The following is an 18,036-nucleotide window of genomic DNA, read 5'->3' as shown; positions in this document are numbered from 1 at the left end:
AGGTGCTGGATCAGTCCATCAGATCAGAGTCAAACCTGACAAACCAGAGCCAGTTACATCTGGACCCACTACAGCCTGATTCAGCTGTGAAAAACTGTGATGCAATTCAGTAAAGCAGAGTAAACCCTCAGATACCATGTTTACAAAAAGAATTCAGTTAGAAATACTAGAGGTCGGAAAGGTAAATACAATTAAAATGACAGTATTGACTCGTTTTCTGTATTTTTTCCAAATGATCCCTTACTTTTTACCTAGGTCTGTATTCAGTGAAATCGACAAACTAATTTCCTCATACATATGGAACAAATCTGTCCCACGAATGAAAAAGAGATTTCTGGAGGAGCCAAAAGCAACAGGAGGCTTAGGCCTGCCTAGTTTAATTTATTACTATTGGGCTGTAAACATCAGTAAAACCATGTTTTGGACAACCCTTTGGAAGACTAACCAAGGCCCCCTATGGGCTAGTATGGAAGTTGACAGTGATCCAGCGATCCCCCTTATATCATTACTGAGTTCATCAATACCTGCAGGCCAACAACCCCCAATATTCAACCCTGTTGTACGACACACTCTGAAAATATGGTACTAGTTTAGGAGGCACTTTCATCTAAAACAGCTAAGCCTGTTTTCACCCCTAGTAAATAACCATCTTTTTCAGCCTTCCAAAAATTATGTAGCATTCCAACACTGGCATAAAAAAGGTGTGGTCTTTCTTAAAGATTTGTTTGACAAGGATGCGCTCATACCCTTTGATAAGTTGCAGAAATGCTATGGTATCCCAAAATCTCACTTTTTTAGATTTCTACAACTCAGAAGTTTTGTCAGTAAGCATTTCTCTCTCTCGTCCCCCCCCATAAAAAATGCAGTGGATGAGATACTTGCATTAAACCCCTATGCAAAGAAAAACATTGCAAAAATATATGCTATAATTCAGAGTATCAACCCATCGCATTGGGAGAACACAAGATTAGCCTGGGAACGAGATCTGGATGAGAGCCTACCGAAAGATTACTGGCAACACTGTTTAGAAAGTATTCACACTTCCTCCATCTGCATTAGACAGTGCCTAATACAGTTCAAGGTTCTGCACCGTCTATACTATTCTAATGATAAACTCTCTAGGATATACTCCAACGTGAACCCGGCGTGTCCAAGATGCCATGCGGACCGAGCTACCTTAGGCCATATGTTTTGGAACTGTCAACTATTAAATAGTTTCTGGGCAGGAATCTTCGGGGTTATTTCTCACATGTGCGGGAGAACGCTAACACCTTCTCCCCATGTGGGGGTCTTTGGGATTTTCCCCTCAGAAATTAGAGTCCCTAAAACACAAACTAAAGCAATAGCTTTTGCCTCTTTAATGGCTTGCAGACTCATTCTTCTCCAGTGGAAGTCCAATAAACCCCCTACTTTTGAAAGTTGGATTAAAGAGATGCTATCCATGCTGCAGCTTGAAAAAATTAGGTACAGCAAAATGGGATGCCACGAAAAATTCACAGAGGCCTGGTCTTCTTTTACTGAGTTTGTAAAAAATACAAACATTTCATAAAGCTTAATTTAGTAGTCTCGATTAATTTAGTGGTTGCCCATACTTATGCATGCACTATGGAGGTTCCTGCCCCTTCCCCTTTCCACCCTCCCCACCCCCCTTTTTTTTCTTTTTTTTTTTTTTTTTTCCTTCTTCTCTCTTTAATTACAGCTACATATATACACACATTTACATATCTCACTAACTTTCTGTTTCTTCTGGCATCTTCCTTTCTACTTGGGTTTCATTCTCTCTCTGAGAGGTTGAATATGGGGTTGCTCTGTTCAAGTTCTGCACATATGCTGATTGTATTCATTACTTTTCTGTATGTTAAATTGAAATTATACAAATAAAGTTATTAAAAAAAAAAAAAAAGAAATACTAGAGGTCAATTCATAAACCAAGAAGATTCAAACAAGTGTGAACTGGCATGAAAAAGTGGACTGAAACTATTTCAGCTTGATTCCAAAGTTTGTCCCTGATGATCCCCGCTCTGTTTATCTTAACCTGTCACATTAGAAGAACTTGTTTAAGGCTCTTCAGGTACATATTGGAATCTGCTGACAAGGTGTTTTGACCCTGTGCGGCCTTTTTGTGTTGTCACTGTGGTCTGAACCTCTGTCACTGCTCCATTACAATCACAAATGACTCAAGGGTGGGACTCCCCTCTGTGCTTTCTGTGTTCATTCAATAGAATCCAGTAGAAACCAGAAGAGTCGATTATTCTTACCATCATTATGAGCCATGAAGTCATAATGCTTCTTCCTGAAGTACACAGAGAATCTGCAGTTGTCCTGTTTCTTCACGTTGGTGATGCTGGAAACGTGAAACAACACCTCACTGAACCGGTCCTGAAGAACAAAGCAGAGGCAGTCAGCTGAGAGCAGAGAGACAGGTGAACACGAGGAGACAGGTAGACACAGTGAGACAAATAAACATGAGGAGACAGGTGAGACAGGTGAGAGGCTTACTGTGCGTTTTTTCCACAGAGACATCAGCTGTCCATCCAGCATCGCCCATAAAACATTATATCTGTTAAAGACAGAAAACACGTTCCATCATCCACCTGTCCAGGTAATCAGTCACCTGCCGGCCATGATAAGCTTTGGTTTTTAATCTGTTGTTGGTCACTTGGTGTTGGCTCTCACTGCGGTATTGTATCACTTCCTGTTCCTGTTTCGGAGCACAGTGTTTTGCTGTCTGTTAGCTGTTATATCTGTATAACTCGATTTATCTGGATAATAACATATTTTAGTGTAATCTTCACCTACTTTAAAGAGCATACTCTTTGCTGAATCACCTGTATTCACATTATTCACTTTATTTGTTTTTAGAAATTCGCTAGCTTAGCGCAGCTAGTAGCTTAGACCTTAGCCGACTCACTACCAGCATGGCTTCTTCTCCTGTCTCTCCTGCACTTTCCTGCTCTGGGTGTCACATGTTTAGTTACTCCTCGGCCTCCTTTAGCAGTAACAGTACTTGTAATAAATGTAGTCTGTTTGTAGCTCTGGAGGCCAGGCTTTCTGAACTGGAGACTCGGCTGCGCACCCTGGAAAATCCTACATCTAGCCAGGCCCCTGTAGTGGGTGCGGACCATGGTAGCTTAGCCGCCGTTAGCTCCCCCCCAGCAGATCCCGAGCAGCAGGGAAAACAGGCCGGCTGGGTGACGGTGAGGAGGAAGCGTAGTCCTAAGCAGAAGCCCCGGGTACACCACCAACCTGTTCACGTCTCTAACCGTTTTTCTCCACTCGGCGACACACCCGCCGAGGAACAAACTCTGGTTATTGGCGACTCTGTTTTGAGAAACGTGAAGCTAGAGACACCGGCGACCATATTCAAATGTCTTCCAGGGGCCAGAGCAGGCGACATTCATGGAAATTTGAAACTGCTGGCTAAGGCTAATCGTAGATTTGGTAAGATCGTTATTCACGTCGGCAGTAATGACACCCGGTTACGCCAATTGGAGGTCACTAAAATTAATATTGACTCGGTGTGTAACTTTGCAAAAACAATGTCGGACTCTGTAGTTTTCTCTGGGCCCCTCCCCAATCAGACCAGGAGCCACATGTTTAGCCGCATGTTCTCCTTGAATTGCTGGCTGTCTGAGTGGTGTCCAAAAAACGACGTGGGCTTCATAGATAATTGGCAAAGTTTCTGGGGAAAACCTGGTCTTGTTAGGAGAGACGGCATCCATCCCACTTTGGATGGAGCAGCTCTCATTTCTAGAAATATGGCCAAATTTATTAACCCTCCTAAAACCTGACTACCCAGGGTTGAGACCAGGAAGCAGAGTTGCAGTCTTACACGCCTCTCTGCAGCTTCTCTCCTCCTGCCATCCCCCCAAAACCCCATCCCCATAGAGTCGGTGCTGCTCCCAGACCACCAAAAAACAAAGCTAAAATCAGCAAAAAGGTATTTAAGCATAAAAATTCAAAAACAATAAATAATACAACTTCATCAACTGCACCAAAAAATAAAACAATTAAATGTGGATTGTTAAACATTAGGTCTCTCTCTTCCAAGTCCCTATTAGTAAATGATTTAATAATTGATCAACGTATTGATTTATTCTGCCTTACAGAAACCTGGTTACAGCAGGATGAATATGTTAGTTTAAATGAATCAACACCCCCGAGTCACAGTAACTGTCAGAATGCTCGAAGCACAGGTCGAGGAGGAGGAGTAGCTGCAATCTTCAATTCCAGCTTATTAATTAATCACAGACCCAGACAAAGTTTTAATTCTTTTGAAAGCCTGACTCTTAGTCTTGTCCATCCTAATTGGGAAAATCAAAAACCTGTTTTATTTGTTATTATCTATCGTCCACCTGGTGCTTACTCAGTGTTTCTGTCTGATTTCTCAGACTTTTTATCTGATTTAGTGCTCAGTTCAGATAAAATAATTATAGTGGGTGATTTTAACATCCATGTAGATGCTGAGAATGACAGCCTCAACACTGCATTTAATCTATTGTTAGATTCAATTGGCTTCTCTCAAAATGTAAAGGAGCCCACCCACCACTTTAATCCTACTCTGGCATAGAAACTGAAGACTTAACAGTATTCCCTGAAAGCCCCCTCCTGTCTGATCATTTCTTAGTAACATTTACATTTACTTTAATGGATTACACAGCAGTGGGGAATAAGTTTTATTACAGTAGAAGTATTTCTGAAAGTGCTGTAACTAAGTTTAAGGATCTAATTCCTTCATTGTTATGCTCTTCAGTGCCAACACAGTGCAGAGCAGCTACCTAAACTCTGCTCCCAGTGAGGTCGATTATCTCGTCAATAGTTTTACATCCTCACTGCGTATAACTTTGGATACTGTGGCTCCTCTGAAAAGGAAAGCTTCAAATCAGAAGTGCCTGACTCCGTGGTATAATTCACAAACGCACAGCTTAAAGCAGATAACCCGAAAGCTGGAGAGGGAATGGCGTCTCACTAAATTAGAAGATGCTCATTTAGCCTGGAAAAAGAGTTTGTTGCTCTATAAAAAAGCCCTCCGTAAAGCTAGGACATCTTACTATTCATCATTAATTGAAGAAAATAAGAACAACCCCAGGTTTGTTTTCAGCGCTGTAGCCAGGCTGACAAAGAGTCAGAGCTCTGTAGAGCCAAGTATTCCTTTCACGTTAACTAGTAGTGACTTCATGGATTTCTTTACAAATAAAATTTTAGACATTAGAGAAAAAATTATTCATAACCATCTCAAAGATTATTCTTCATGTTCAGCTGCTTTCAGCACTGCTGGTATTTGTTTAGACTCTTTTGCTCCAGTTGATCTTTCAGAGTTAACTTCAATAGTTACTTCCTCCAAACCAGCAACATGTTTGTTAGATCCCATTCCTACTAGACTGTTCAAAGAAGTCTTTCCAATTATTGATGCTTCAATCTTAAAAATGATCAATCAGTCTTTATTAGTTGGCTATGTACCACAGACCTTCAAGGTGGCTGTAATTAAACCTCTGCTTAAAAAGCCATCACTGACCCAGCTGTCTTAGCTAATTATAGGCCAATCTCCAACCTTCCTTTTCTCTCAAAGACTCTTGAAAGAGTAGTTGTAAAACAGCTAACTGATCATCTGCAGAGGAACGGTTTATTTGAAGAGTTTCAGTCAGGTTTCAGAATTCATCACAGCACAGAAACAGCATTACTGAAGGTTACCAATGATCTTCTTACAGCCTCTGACAGTGGACTCATCTCTGTGCTTGTCCTGTTGGACCTCAGTGCAGCTTTGATACTGTTGACCATAACATTTTATTACAGAGATTAGAGCATACTATAGGTATTAAAGGTACTGCACTGCAGTGGTTTGAATCATATTTATCTAATAGACTCCAATTTGTTCATGTAAATGGGGAGTCTTCTTCACACACTAAGGTTAATTATGGAGTTCCACAGGGTTCTGTGCTAGGACCAATTCTATTTACATTATACATGCTTCCCTTAGGCAGTATTATTAGAAAGCACTGCATCAATTTTCATTGTTATGCAGATGATACTCAGCTTTACCTATCAATGAAGCCAGATGACACACATCAATTAATTAAACTGCAGGAATGTCTTAAAGACATTAAGGCCTGGATGACCTCTAATTTCCTGCTTCTAAATTCAGATCAAACTGAAATTCTTGTTCTTCGCCCCACAAATCTTAGAAACATGGTGTCTAACCAGATATTTACTCTGGATGGCATTATTTTGGCCTCCAGTAACACTGTGAGAAATCTTGGAGTCATTTTTGACCAGGATATGTCCTTCAATGCACATATTAAACAAATATGTAGGACCGCTTTTTTGCATTTGCGCAATATTTCTAAAATTAGAAACATCCTTTCTCAGAGTGATGCTGAAAAGCTAATTCATGCATTTATTACTTCTAGGCTGGATATTGTAATTCATTATTATCAGGCTGTCCTAAAAGCTTTCTGAAAAGCCTTCAGCTGATCCAAAATGCTGCAGCTAGAGTACTGACAGGGACTAGAAAGAGAGAGCAGATTTCTCCCATATTGGCTTCTCTTCATTGGCTCCCTGTTAAATCTAGAATAGAATTTAAAATTCTTCTCCTCACATACAAGGTCTTGAATAATCAGGCCCCATCTTATCTCAAAGACCTCATAGTACCATATCACCCCAATAGAGCACTTCACTCTCAGACTGCTGGCTTACTTGTGGTTCCTAGGATACTTAAGAGTAGAATGGGAGGCAGAGCCTTCAGCTTTCAGGCCCCTCTTCTGTGGAACCAGCTTCCAGCTTGGATTCGGGAGACAGTTTTTCCTTCCCACTGTCACCAAGTGCTGCTCATAGGGGGTCGTTTTGACTGTTGGACTTTCTCTGTATTATTGTAGGGTCTTTACCCACAATACAAAGCGCCTTGAGGCGACTGTTTGTTGTGATTTGGCGCTATTTAAATAAAGTTGAATTGAATTGAATTGTTCCTCAGGGATCAGTCCTGGGACTTGTGTATGAACCCACTGCCAGGTTAGCCTGGTTCAGTGCTCGTATCAGCAGAAGGTTTTGTCTTGAGACAGATTAGGCCTGAAGATTTGGAAATGAAGAAGAACCTTTCTGAAGGTCTTCACGTGCTGATATACAGTAGTGCTTTGTTAACATCCCAGACTGCTGAAGACCTGTGCTGCTGAACTGGATGAACCACTCCAACACATCTTCAACTTCAGCCTGCAACTGGAGAGAGTGCCCACCCTCTGGAAGACATCCTGTGTTGTTCTAGTCCCAAAGAAGGACCGGCCTAGCGAGCTGAATGACTTCCGGCCTGTGGCCCTCACCTCACAGTTGATCCAGGCTGGACACATCCAGGCTAGACAAACTGATCAGGTGGGCCGGCTCTTTGGTCAGCACGAAACTGGGCTCTCTGGTGACGGTGGCAGAGAAGAGGACTATGGACAAACTACTGGACATTGTGGATGATGCCAGTCACCCTCTGCACACTGACATCAGCAACCAGAGGAGCCTGTTCAGTGACAGACTGCTGCTTCCCAGGTGTAGGACTAAGCAGTGGCCTGAGCCTGACCATAACACAACATAAAGAAATACTTGTCTGTTTGTTTATTGTGATTTCTGCTGTGTTTGTGTGCCTATGTTACCTGTAAAGCTGCTACTGGAACTTTAATTTCCCAGACAAATCTTCATAAAGGGATTAATAATTATTATGTAAGTAAGTAAGTAAGTAAAATTTATTTATATAGCACTTATCACAGATATAAATCACAAAGTGCTTCACAACAAAAAACAAAAACAAAAGTACAACAATACAAAAACAATAGAATACAATATAACATGTTAATTAAAAGCTTGTCTGTATAAAAATGTCTTCAGCTGCTTTTTTAAAAGAGTCAATGGAGTCTATACAGCGTAAAGACAGTGGAAGAGAATTCCACAACTTTGGTGCCACAGCCCCAAAAGCCCGATCCCCACAAGTTTTAAAACGAGTGCGAGGGACCAACAGTAACCTTTGACCTGATGATCTAAGAGCTCTGGATGAAGAATATGTTTTCAACAGGTCAGAGATATACTGGGGGGCTTGGCCATGTAAGGCCCTAAAGGTTAAAACTAAAATTTTAAAATGAAATCTAAGATTTACTGGCAGCCAATGAAGAGAGGCCAAAACTGGAGTGATGTGAGATCTTCTATTGTATTTTATTCTATTGAATTTTAGTTTTTAGTTTAGTTATTTGTTCTTACTCATCCTTTTCATTTTTTCTCTGTATTGAGCTGCTGTAATGCACAAATTTCCCTGTCGTGGGATTATTAAAGTTTTATCTTATCTTATCTTATCTTATCTTATCTTATCTTATTGGTGCCAGTTAAAAGTCTTGCTGCAGCATTTTGCACAGTTTGAAGGCGATCCAAAGCTGATTTGTTAAAACAAGTAAAAAGACCATTACAATAATCCAGACGGGAAGAGATAAAAGCATGAATAATCATCTCAAGCTCAGCCTTTGACACCAATAATCTGAGTTTTGAAATATTTCTTAAATGATAAAAACAATTCCGAACCAGCAGTTTGGAGTGATGCTCAAGGGACATTGAACTGTCGAAAATGACACCTAAATTTCTGAGGCTTGATTGCACAGAAGGGCCTAAGAATCTGATATGTCGCCTAATTTCTGAGATCATGTGGTCAGGAGCAATAACACTGGGCAACAATGTTTTACTTTTTGAATGTTGTCTAAATTTCTACAACTGATTTAGGGGTCTCTGGAGCTTGAAAAAGGCGACTGGACTTCTTTTTGTTTCTTGAAGACGTTTCACCTCTCATCCGAAAGGCTTCTTCAGTTCTCAACCAAATGGTGGAGAGACCCAGGTATTTAAACCCCTGTGGGCGTAGTCCCCTGGAGGTGGTTATGACCCTCTATTGATCATGTGCTTGAACACATGTGCCCAGGTGTGAAGGGGGCGTGGGTCATATTTAATCAGTGGTTTCAGTTGAAACCAACTTAGGACTCCGCTCCATTGTTTCCTGTGGCCTATTGAGGTCACTGGAACAAAGGTGTGAATGGGGGTTGAGACGTCTGGGAAGGGAGCTCAGGACAGCACTGTAAGCGGGGGAAAGTTGGTGACGTAATCCACCTCCTCTGTTCAATGATGGTTGTTCACAGTGGACATAGATGGCTTCTTTCACTCCTCTTTCAAACCATCTGTTTTCCCTGTCCAAAATGTGAACATTGGCATCCTCAAAAGAGTGCCCTTTTTCCTTCAGATGCAGATGTACTGCTGAATCTTGTCCTGTCGAGGTGGCTCTTCTATGTTGTGCCATTCGTTTGTGAAGAGGCTGTTTGGTTTCACCAATGTAGAGGTCCGATAAATTCAGTGGATAAATACATACGTTTTACCAGGGAGGACACCAGAGATAACAAGTTACCATTCCTGGACTGTGCGGTGCTTATCGAGGAAGATGGAAGCCTCAACATTGAAGTTTACCGGAAGCCCACACACACAGACCAGTATCTCCTCTTTGACTCCCACCACCCTCTGGAACACAAACTTGGGGTGATCAGGACCCTACAACACCGTGCGGAAAGTGTTCCCTCTAAGGCAGAAGGGAAGCATAAGGAACACACACACATTAAGAAAGCCCTCAAAACATGCGGTTACCCCAACTGGGCCTTCATCAAATCAGCTAAGATGCACAGGAATGAAGGCCAAACACAAACTACAGAGAATAGGAAGGACAAGAGGAACAACATTGTCATCCCATATGTGTCAGGCTTGTCAGAGAAACTCAGAAGAAGTTTCTCCAAGCATGACATCTCAGTATACTTCAAACCAAGTCACACCCTAAGACAAAAACTGGTTCATCCCAAGGACAAACCCGCCAAACACAAGATCAGCGATGTAGTGTATGCTGTTCAGTGCAGTGAAGAGTGCTCGGACCTCTACATTGGTGAAACCAAACAGCCTCTTCACAAACGAATGGCACAACATAGAAGAGCCACCTCGACAGGACAAGATTCAGCAGTACATCTGCATCTGAAGGAAAAAGGGCACTCTTTTGAGGATGCCAATGTTCACATTTTGGACAGGGAAAACAGATGGTTTGAAAGAGGAGTGAAAGAAGCCATCTATGTCCACTGTGAACAACCATCATTGAACAGAGGAGGTGGATTACGTCACCAACTTTCCCCCGCTTACAGTGCTGTCCTGAGCTCCCTTCCCAGACGTCTCAACCCCCATTCACACCTTTGTTCCAGTGACCTCAATAGGCCACAGGAAACAATGGAGCGGAGTCCTAAGTTGGTTTCAACTGAAACCACTGATTAAATATGACCCACGCCCCCTTCACACCTGGGCACATGTGTTCAAGCACATGATCAATAGAGGGTCATAACCACCTCCAGGGGACTACGCCCACAGGGGTTTAAATACCTGGGTCTCTCCACCATTTGGTTGAGAACTGAAGAAGCCTTTCGGATGAGAGGTGAAACGTCTTCAAGAAACAAAAAGAAGTCCAGTCGCCTTTTTCAAGCTCCAGAGACTACTATGACCTGGATAACTGAGAATCTACACAGACAAACTGATTTAGGGTATTTTTGCACTGCTGAATCAGGAAATGGCATCCGTTTTTCTCCATCAGGTTAGGTTTTTGTGCTAAGTTGATTTGAAAAAAAATCAGATCTTGTGACAAAATCGATTACATTTTTGTGGCATTATCAGCTGATTTTTGTCAACACATATCATCCTAAATATGTTTTTAAGAGAAAAAAAAATGTTTTTCCAACAACATATATTGATTACCTGATAGAAACATCAATTACTGTAAACTGAATGGTGGGCAATGATAAAGGTAAGTACACGTAAATTGCATGTTGCTTCACCATTGTTCAAACTTCAGGGCTTGAACTTCCGTTTCTTCGAACTCCTGGAATGCCCAGCGGCAGGGAGGTCTTTCTTCAGAGTCCAACAGTAGTCAGCCATCATGACTGCATCCCAGCGACCCTGATACCTGGTCTCCATCTCTTTCATGTCCTGATGGAATCTCTCCCCCTGCTCGTCACTCATTGAACCCAGGTTCTCAGGAAACCGGTCCATATGTGAAAATAGGTAGTGCATCTTGACACAGTCAGCATGTTGTTGACAAGTTCTGCGTAGTTTCTGGCCTTATTGTTGCCAAGAAAGTTCTTCACTACCAGAACAAATGCCTTCCACACTTCCAGTTCCACTTCGTTCATTGAGTTTTCGAACTCTGGATCTCTGATGAGCTGACGGATCTGAGGACTGTCAAAGATGCCAGCTTTCAACTTCTCCATGGTCAATCCTGGAAAAGCCTGGCACAAGTAAGTGAAACAGTCACCATCCTTGTCCAGAGCCTTGATGAACTGCTTCATTAAGCCCAGCTTGATGTGCAGCGGTGGGAAGAGTATTCTGTCTCTGTCCACCAGAGGGTCATTGATGATGTTCCTTCCTTTGCAAGGCACCAATTCCTCCCGCACAGGCCAGTCCTTCTTTGTGTAATGCTGAGCACGGTCCCTACTATCCCACATGCACAGAAAACATGGGTACTTGGTGAAGCCAGACTGTTGTCCCAACAAAAAGTTCACCATCTTCAGGTCAACACAAATAAACCACTTATGCTGATCATAACCAATTTTCTCCAGCACATACTTCACCGCTTCAAAGTTCTCCTTCAGTGTAGTCGAGTGAGCGATGGGTACAGAGGCAAACTTTCCTATACACTTCGTGAGGCGGCTGCCCCATTAACTTTAGTTTTGATCCACCAACTTTATGCTTTGCCGCACCAATTTTTGGAAGACTTCGAGGTTTTATGACTTCAAACTGATCCCTTTTCGACATAATCACCCAGAACTATCGGACCTGAATACTTCTTGTCATTAAAATAATCATTTTCAATCAAAACATTTATTCGACATCGCATTTTACCCCACCAACTTCTTCTAGAATGCTCCACATATGCGTACATGTGAACAAAAACGTAAAAAATGACATGTGGCCATAGCTCAAAAACTTGACCTAATTGAGCAAAACCAATGTGATTTTTGGATTCAGCGCATCAGATTCATCCTAAATCAGCTGAAAAAACGCAGACAACAAATTTGTTGTTGACCAGTGTAATCAGTGTTTCGGTTTTATCAGTATTTAACTGGAGGAAATTGTCGTTTAACCACTGCTTGATTTCTGTCAGGCAATTACTTAAACTGGACAATTCATAAAACTCAGAGGCTTTGAAAGAGCAATATAGCTGAATGTCATCAGCATAGAGATGATAAGAAATATCATTGTAACGTCTTATAATTTGGCCTAGAGGAAATATATAAAGTAAGAAGAGAATTGGTCCCAAAACAGATCCCTGAGGTACCCCACAAGACAAAACTGTTGTTTCAGACATCACTTGATTCATATGAACACTAAAAGATCTCTCAGATAAATATGACATGAACCATTCTAAAACAACACCAGTAATCCCAAACAGATCCCTAAGCCTGTTTATCATGATACTGTGATCAACAGTATCAAAAGCAGAGGTGAGATCTAATAAAACCAAAACTGTTAACTCTCCAGAGTCTGCTGCCATCAAAATGTCACTAGACACTTTAAGTAACGCAGTTTCAGTGGAGTGCAATTTGCAAAAACTAGACTGGAAAGTGTCCATAACGTTATTTTCTTCCAAGAAATGGTTAAGTTGTTTTGCTACCGTTTTTTCCAAAATCTTTGACACAAAAGGCAATTTGGATATTGGCCTGTAACTGTTTGGAAGAGATGGGTCCAAATGAGGTTTCTTTAAAATTGGCTCAACAACAGCTTGTTTAAAGAAGCTGGGAACTGAGCCAGTTTGAAGAGAAGTATTTATCATCTCCACTATACAGGGGCCAATAGAGTCAAACACACTAATGAACAATGAAGTGGGAAGGATATCGAGGGGGCTTGAAGTCGGTTTCATACGATCAAGCAAAGCACTGATGTCCTGTAAGGTAACAGGAGCAAAAGAGGACCAGGTGTCAGAAGTAAGCAAATTGCAGGAATAATACTGAGAACATGATGGAGAAATACTTGACCTGATGGCAGTGACCTTATTCACAAAATAATTCAAAAACTCATTGCATTCAGACTTTGTATAGACTGGTGCATGAGGAATATCAGGGGAGACAATTTTCTTAATTGTATCAAACAAGACTTTAGGATTTTTCTTTTTTGAAACTATAAGCTTTGCAAAATACTCTGTTCTGGCGTTTTTCAACATGTCATTTAATAAGAAAATAGAGTCTTTAAGATGTAACCTGTGAACCTCAAGCTTGGAAGCCTTCCATAAACGTTCTAACTTGCGACAATATCTTTTAAAACTACGAATATTTTCGTTCATCCAAGGGCAACAATTTGAAGATTGGGCCATGCTTTGTTTTAGAGGTGCCACGATGTCTAAAACAGAATTACACTGATTGTTAAAGGACAAAACAAGTGAGTCCACATCCCTGTGAGGCATGTTTGCATCAAACAGGGCAGAGAAACTTTTAGGAGTGTCTTGGTTGATAATCCGCCTTTGCATTTTCAATTTAGGAGGCAAAGGATCCAAAAACAGCAACAGATTAAAATATATGCAGCTATGGTCGCTCACATGTACATCCTCCACACATACATCATTTATATTTAAACCCAGGGAAAAAACAAGGTCTAATGTGTGGCCCTTTATATGTGTGGGACCAGAAACATGTTGCCTAAAGTTAAAAGTCTCAGAAATAGTGATGAGATCAGCAGCCGTGTTACAGGATGCATCATCAATATGAAGGTTAAAATCTCCCAATATTACTACCTTCTCCAGTTTGATGATGGATGACAGCAGATCGTTAAATTCACTTAAAAAGGCTCCGGCAACGCCAGGAGGGCGGTAGATTAAGATACAATAAAAAGTTTTCAAAGAACCGACCTTCATCATCTGTAGCTCAAATGAAGTAAAGGAGTCAGAATTCATCTGCTTGCAAGTGAATTTGTCCCGATACACAGCAGCGAGTCCTCCGCCGCGTCCTGAAAGACGTGGAGTTCCAATGACGGAGCAGCCAGCCAGACAAATTTCCTTCAAATGACTATAATCCATACTTTGCTGCCACGTCTAAGTCAGACACATGAAGTCTAGAGACTCTTTAACCCCTTAACTGGCAAGGGCCCGGTGACGGGCCGTTTGTAGTCCCTTTTATATGGCAGGCTAGACCCTCCCATTTTTATTGACACGTCATTCGGCCAATCATGTAACTGGCTGCACCAAATCACCTGACAAAGCTACGTGACGCCCTCTGAGTATTATTGGCTCTGGGAAACCCATTTCTTAACATGACTGGCCGAATGAGGTGTCAGTCAAAATGGGCGGGTCTAGCCTGCCATATAAATGCACTTCATTCGGCCCGCGGACCAGACGCAGCCGATTAATAGGCTATGAAATGGGTTGTTCAGAGCCAATAATGACCAGAAGGCGTTATGTAGTTTTTGTCAGGTGATTTTTTTGCTGCCAGTTAAGGGGTTAATAAACAAATCGTTGAGAATAAACGATTTGTTTTTAATTGAGCGAGCGTTAAGCAGGGCAAACCGGATCGGTGAAGGTTGAACTGCACACTCCACAGCTGACTGCTCCACAGCTGGCACTTGAATTAAACACCTGTGCACACCTGTACACCTTCCGTGCAGGGTTGTAAATCCAAAACCAGGTGAGACCGGCATCGATGTCGGGGCAGCGCTCCCACTAGCAGAACGGAGGACAGATGTTGGACGCCAGGTGAGCACACCAACATTAAGCCACGGAGCCCTTGCCACAGACGGCGGGGCAGGGTCCACGACAAATGACAGGAGAGGAACTGGTCGCAGGCACCGGGAGTCTCTCCACAGCCAAGAAGCTAGCCTCCAGTATCTTCTCCGTTTCACCTGGACGCCGGCCCTGGTTCCCCTTTTCCGCTTCTTGGGATTAAGAGTCCTGTGGGTTTTACACTGTAGCAGGCACTCAGGTGAGGAACACACAAGGGGAGGTGGAAAAACTTTACAGAAGTTGCCCCAGCTGTCACAGTAGCTGTCTATTGAATCCTTAATGTATAGCAGTGTGCCCCGATCATAGATTCGAGCAGCAGACACATTATAAGAAAAAATTGTAAAAACAGCATTGCAAACAATGACGAGCAGCAATGTAAGACTCCTCCAACGAGAGACAAGAGCGGCAAGGCCAAACACAGGCGCCATCTGTGTAATCTAATCTAACATACCACGGACCACTCAAGAACCTGGTCCACGAAAAGAGCCAGGTCTTTGTGGTCCTCCTTTAGGTCCCTCCATGCCCAGTGGTTTGACATCAGCTCTGCTTCTGAGAAGTGAACATAGAGCAGCACCTTTTTAAACTTAAAGCTGGTGATGATCGTGATGTTACCTGAACCCCTTCCAGACGTCCAACCAGCTGGCCCGGACAACAGTGCTCTGAGGAGCCGGTCTCCCCGCGGCGCCCTTCTTCCTCGACACTCGGATGGTGGCCGCCCTGCATGACAGACACACTTGAACCCTCTGAAGGTTGTTATCATTGCAGGAGTTATGTGCAGGGGTGAAAGCAGTTTGACCACCTCCACGTATTCTGGCTCTGTGCTTTTAATTGGGATATTTTGTATCAAACAGACAGACATTAAGCTGTTAACTGGCTGTACCAAAATCGCCTGAAAAAATTACGTGGTGCCCTCTCGTTATTATTGGCTCTGGAAAACCCATGTCGTAGCCCGTTAACTGGCCACGTCCTGTCCACAGGACATACGCAGTGCGTTTTATGTGGCAGGCCATGAATGGCTGAATAAGGTGTCAATCAAAATGAGAGGTTCTAGCCTGCCATATAAAACGCACTACATACATCTCGTGGACGTGGCCAGTTAACAGGCTAAACGTAGCGGTGAACGTTTTAAAGGCTGGCTGTTGATGAAAGCCTTGAGCTCTGAGGGGAGAGAAGTTAGTGAATTGAGGGTCCAGCATAGCACGAACAGTTCAGAAACAACTTGAAATGAGAAAAAAAAGATATTTATTAACTGATTAAGTCGTGTTTAGACTGTTTATTGCTTGCGGATCTATTCTGGCCCAAAGTGCAGCCGTGACCGGTTCTGAATGATGGCTGTACAGCAGACAGCCGCTCCTCTCTTCCAGGCACTGCAGAATCTTTTAGTGGTACGCAGTACTTTCACCCCAGGTTATGTGTACTTGTGTTTACCTCGGTGTCTTTTGTCTCATTGATTTTCCTGATCGGCCCGCTGCGCTGGGTGGGGGCGGGGCTGGCCGAGTGGGTTTGAGACGACCTGAATTAATGGACAAAATTCTGCAGAACAAAAACAACAACACCACATCAGAAGGATGTTTTTTTTTGTTGATGTTGTAACTATACACATTTTTTTGTTACTGTACACACTTGTCATCATTGGTCATTGGGGCAGAAGCAGGATCTTCTTCAGCTGTGGAAGGGGCGGTGCTAACACCTGGATCTTCCCCCTCATTGGACGAATCACTGTCAGCTTCCTCTTGGGTTGTCCAGCAGGCCAGCATGGTGGCAGATGGGTTTTCTGCTTTGGTGCTTTGAGGAGCTGGAGATAAAACTGGAACCAGAACCATGAAACTGGATTTAGACGAGGGACAGTGGGAGGAAGACCAGCAGAAGAAACACACAGTACCTTCATCTGTGGCCCCTGCAGTACCCTCTACAGGTGGCAGCACGACTCCGGCAGTAGGGTCTAAAGCTGATGTCACCAGCTGTGACAGTGCTCCAACATCTGGACAAATGTTCAGTGGAACACAGAATAGGTGTTAGAAAGTTTCTATGTCCCCCAAAAGGTCTGAATTCTCTGAAGTTTACAGAATATTTAATGTTCTGTTGACCTGAGCAGTTTACCTGTTACCTGTGCACCACCTCAGGTGATTACCTGAACTTCTGACACTTCTGTACCAGCTGGGAAATTATGCTGTTTTCTAACTTCAGATTTTAACCTCCTGGCATTACATTACAAATATAAACTTCAATTTTTGGTGACTGTACCTGTGTGAGTGTCTCCAGTTGCAAATCCTGTCAGCGAGGATGGGCGGGGTTTACTCTTTGGGAGTGATGGGGCTGATGGAGAGGAGCTCTCAGCAAGGTTACCCACACCACTAACAATCCCTGTGAAACTGGGAATGTTAGCCAGTGAGTTAAGAATGCTGCCCAAGTTAGCAGCAGGGGCAGGTGTGGTAGAGGGGGTGGGGTTTAATGCAGCAGCACTTGTCTTGACTGCTGGTGGTGATGAAGTGAATGAAGCAGGGTTAGCCACAGTGTTAGCAGCTTCTGCTAAGTCAGGAATGTGGGTGGTAAGGCTATTAGTCATGCTGTCTAAGGAGGGGGGTGGAGGGGGGGTGGAGCCTCCGATGGTAGCAGCGATTCCTGACAGTGATGGGATGTTGGTGGCGATGACGCCAGTCACACCGGCCAAAGTTGGGAAGGTGAGGCTATGACTCAACGCACTGTGAGCGTCTTCATCTGAGGAGGAGGACACAGTGACATCATCATCATTTCACAATAAAGAGTTCAGAGACTTTCACATTAAGAGTCCTGCCCTGTAGAGATCTAGGCCATTTGTCAACATGCATACTTGTGCATACTTGTGTACTTGTGAAACGTCATCACTCTCAGCCCAAGTACTGTTCCAAATCAAAGTTCACATAAAGGCAAGTTTGCTCAAAATACCCGGATGTGTTCTTGCTCTGCCCCTTTTATCGAGTCTGCATCGGTGGTGACCTGTGTGGACTTGGTGCAGCCAAGTATCCCAGAATGCATTTCGAATGACACTCAAATGAATAGAGTGGCTAAAACTGTAAGTACATTTTGAAATTTTACCACTTTTGTGACACAAAATAAACTTTTATGGTGTTTTCAGGCGAGAATGTAGATGTGTAAACATCAAATATCTGCTCAGTTTATCAAGATATCGCTTAAATACAAATGTGCTCCGATGTTTTGGAGAGGCTCGTCCCGCTGCTCTAACAGCAGCCACCCACTTGCCGGCCAGA

The 18,036-nt window shown here is 42.9% G+C and overlaps 1 protein-coding gene across 1 annotated transcript in view; it reads right to left on the bottom strand.

Annotated features, from left to right (window-relative positions):
- Positions 1-18,036, bottom strand: part of LOC115792164 (arf-GAP with Rho-GAP domain, ANK repeat and PH domain-containing protein 1) — a 59,866-nt gene that overhangs the window by 29,231 nt on the left and 12,599 nt on the right. The window contains exons 4-10 of the mRNA XM_030746591.1: positions 17,033-17,506; positions 16,671-16,769; positions 16,412-16,595; positions 16,217-16,321; positions 15,401-15,505; positions 2,500-2,560; positions 2,259-2,379 (exon numbers count right to left, since the gene is read on the bottom strand). Of these exons, the coding sequence (XP_030602451.1) occupies positions 2,259-2,379; positions 2,500-2,560; positions 15,401-15,505; positions 16,217-16,321; positions 16,412-16,595; positions 16,671-16,769; positions 17,033-17,506 (1,149 nt within the window). The remainder of the gene's footprint in view (positions 1-2,258; positions 2,380-2,499; positions 2,561-15,400; positions 15,506-16,216; positions 16,322-16,411; positions 16,596-16,670; positions 16,770-17,032; positions 17,507-18,036) is intronic.

Source organism: Archocentrus centrarchus, chromosome 14 (assembly GCF_007364275.1).
Source record: "Archocentrus centrarchus isolate MPI-CPG fArcCen1 chromosome 14, fArcCen1, whole genome shotgun sequence".
In the NCBI taxonomy this organism is placed as follows: domain Eukaryota; kingdom Metazoa; phylum Chordata; class Actinopteri; order Cichliformes; family Cichlidae; genus Archocentrus; species Archocentrus centrarchus.
This window is presented reverse-complemented; position numbering and strand designations above follow the sequence as displayed.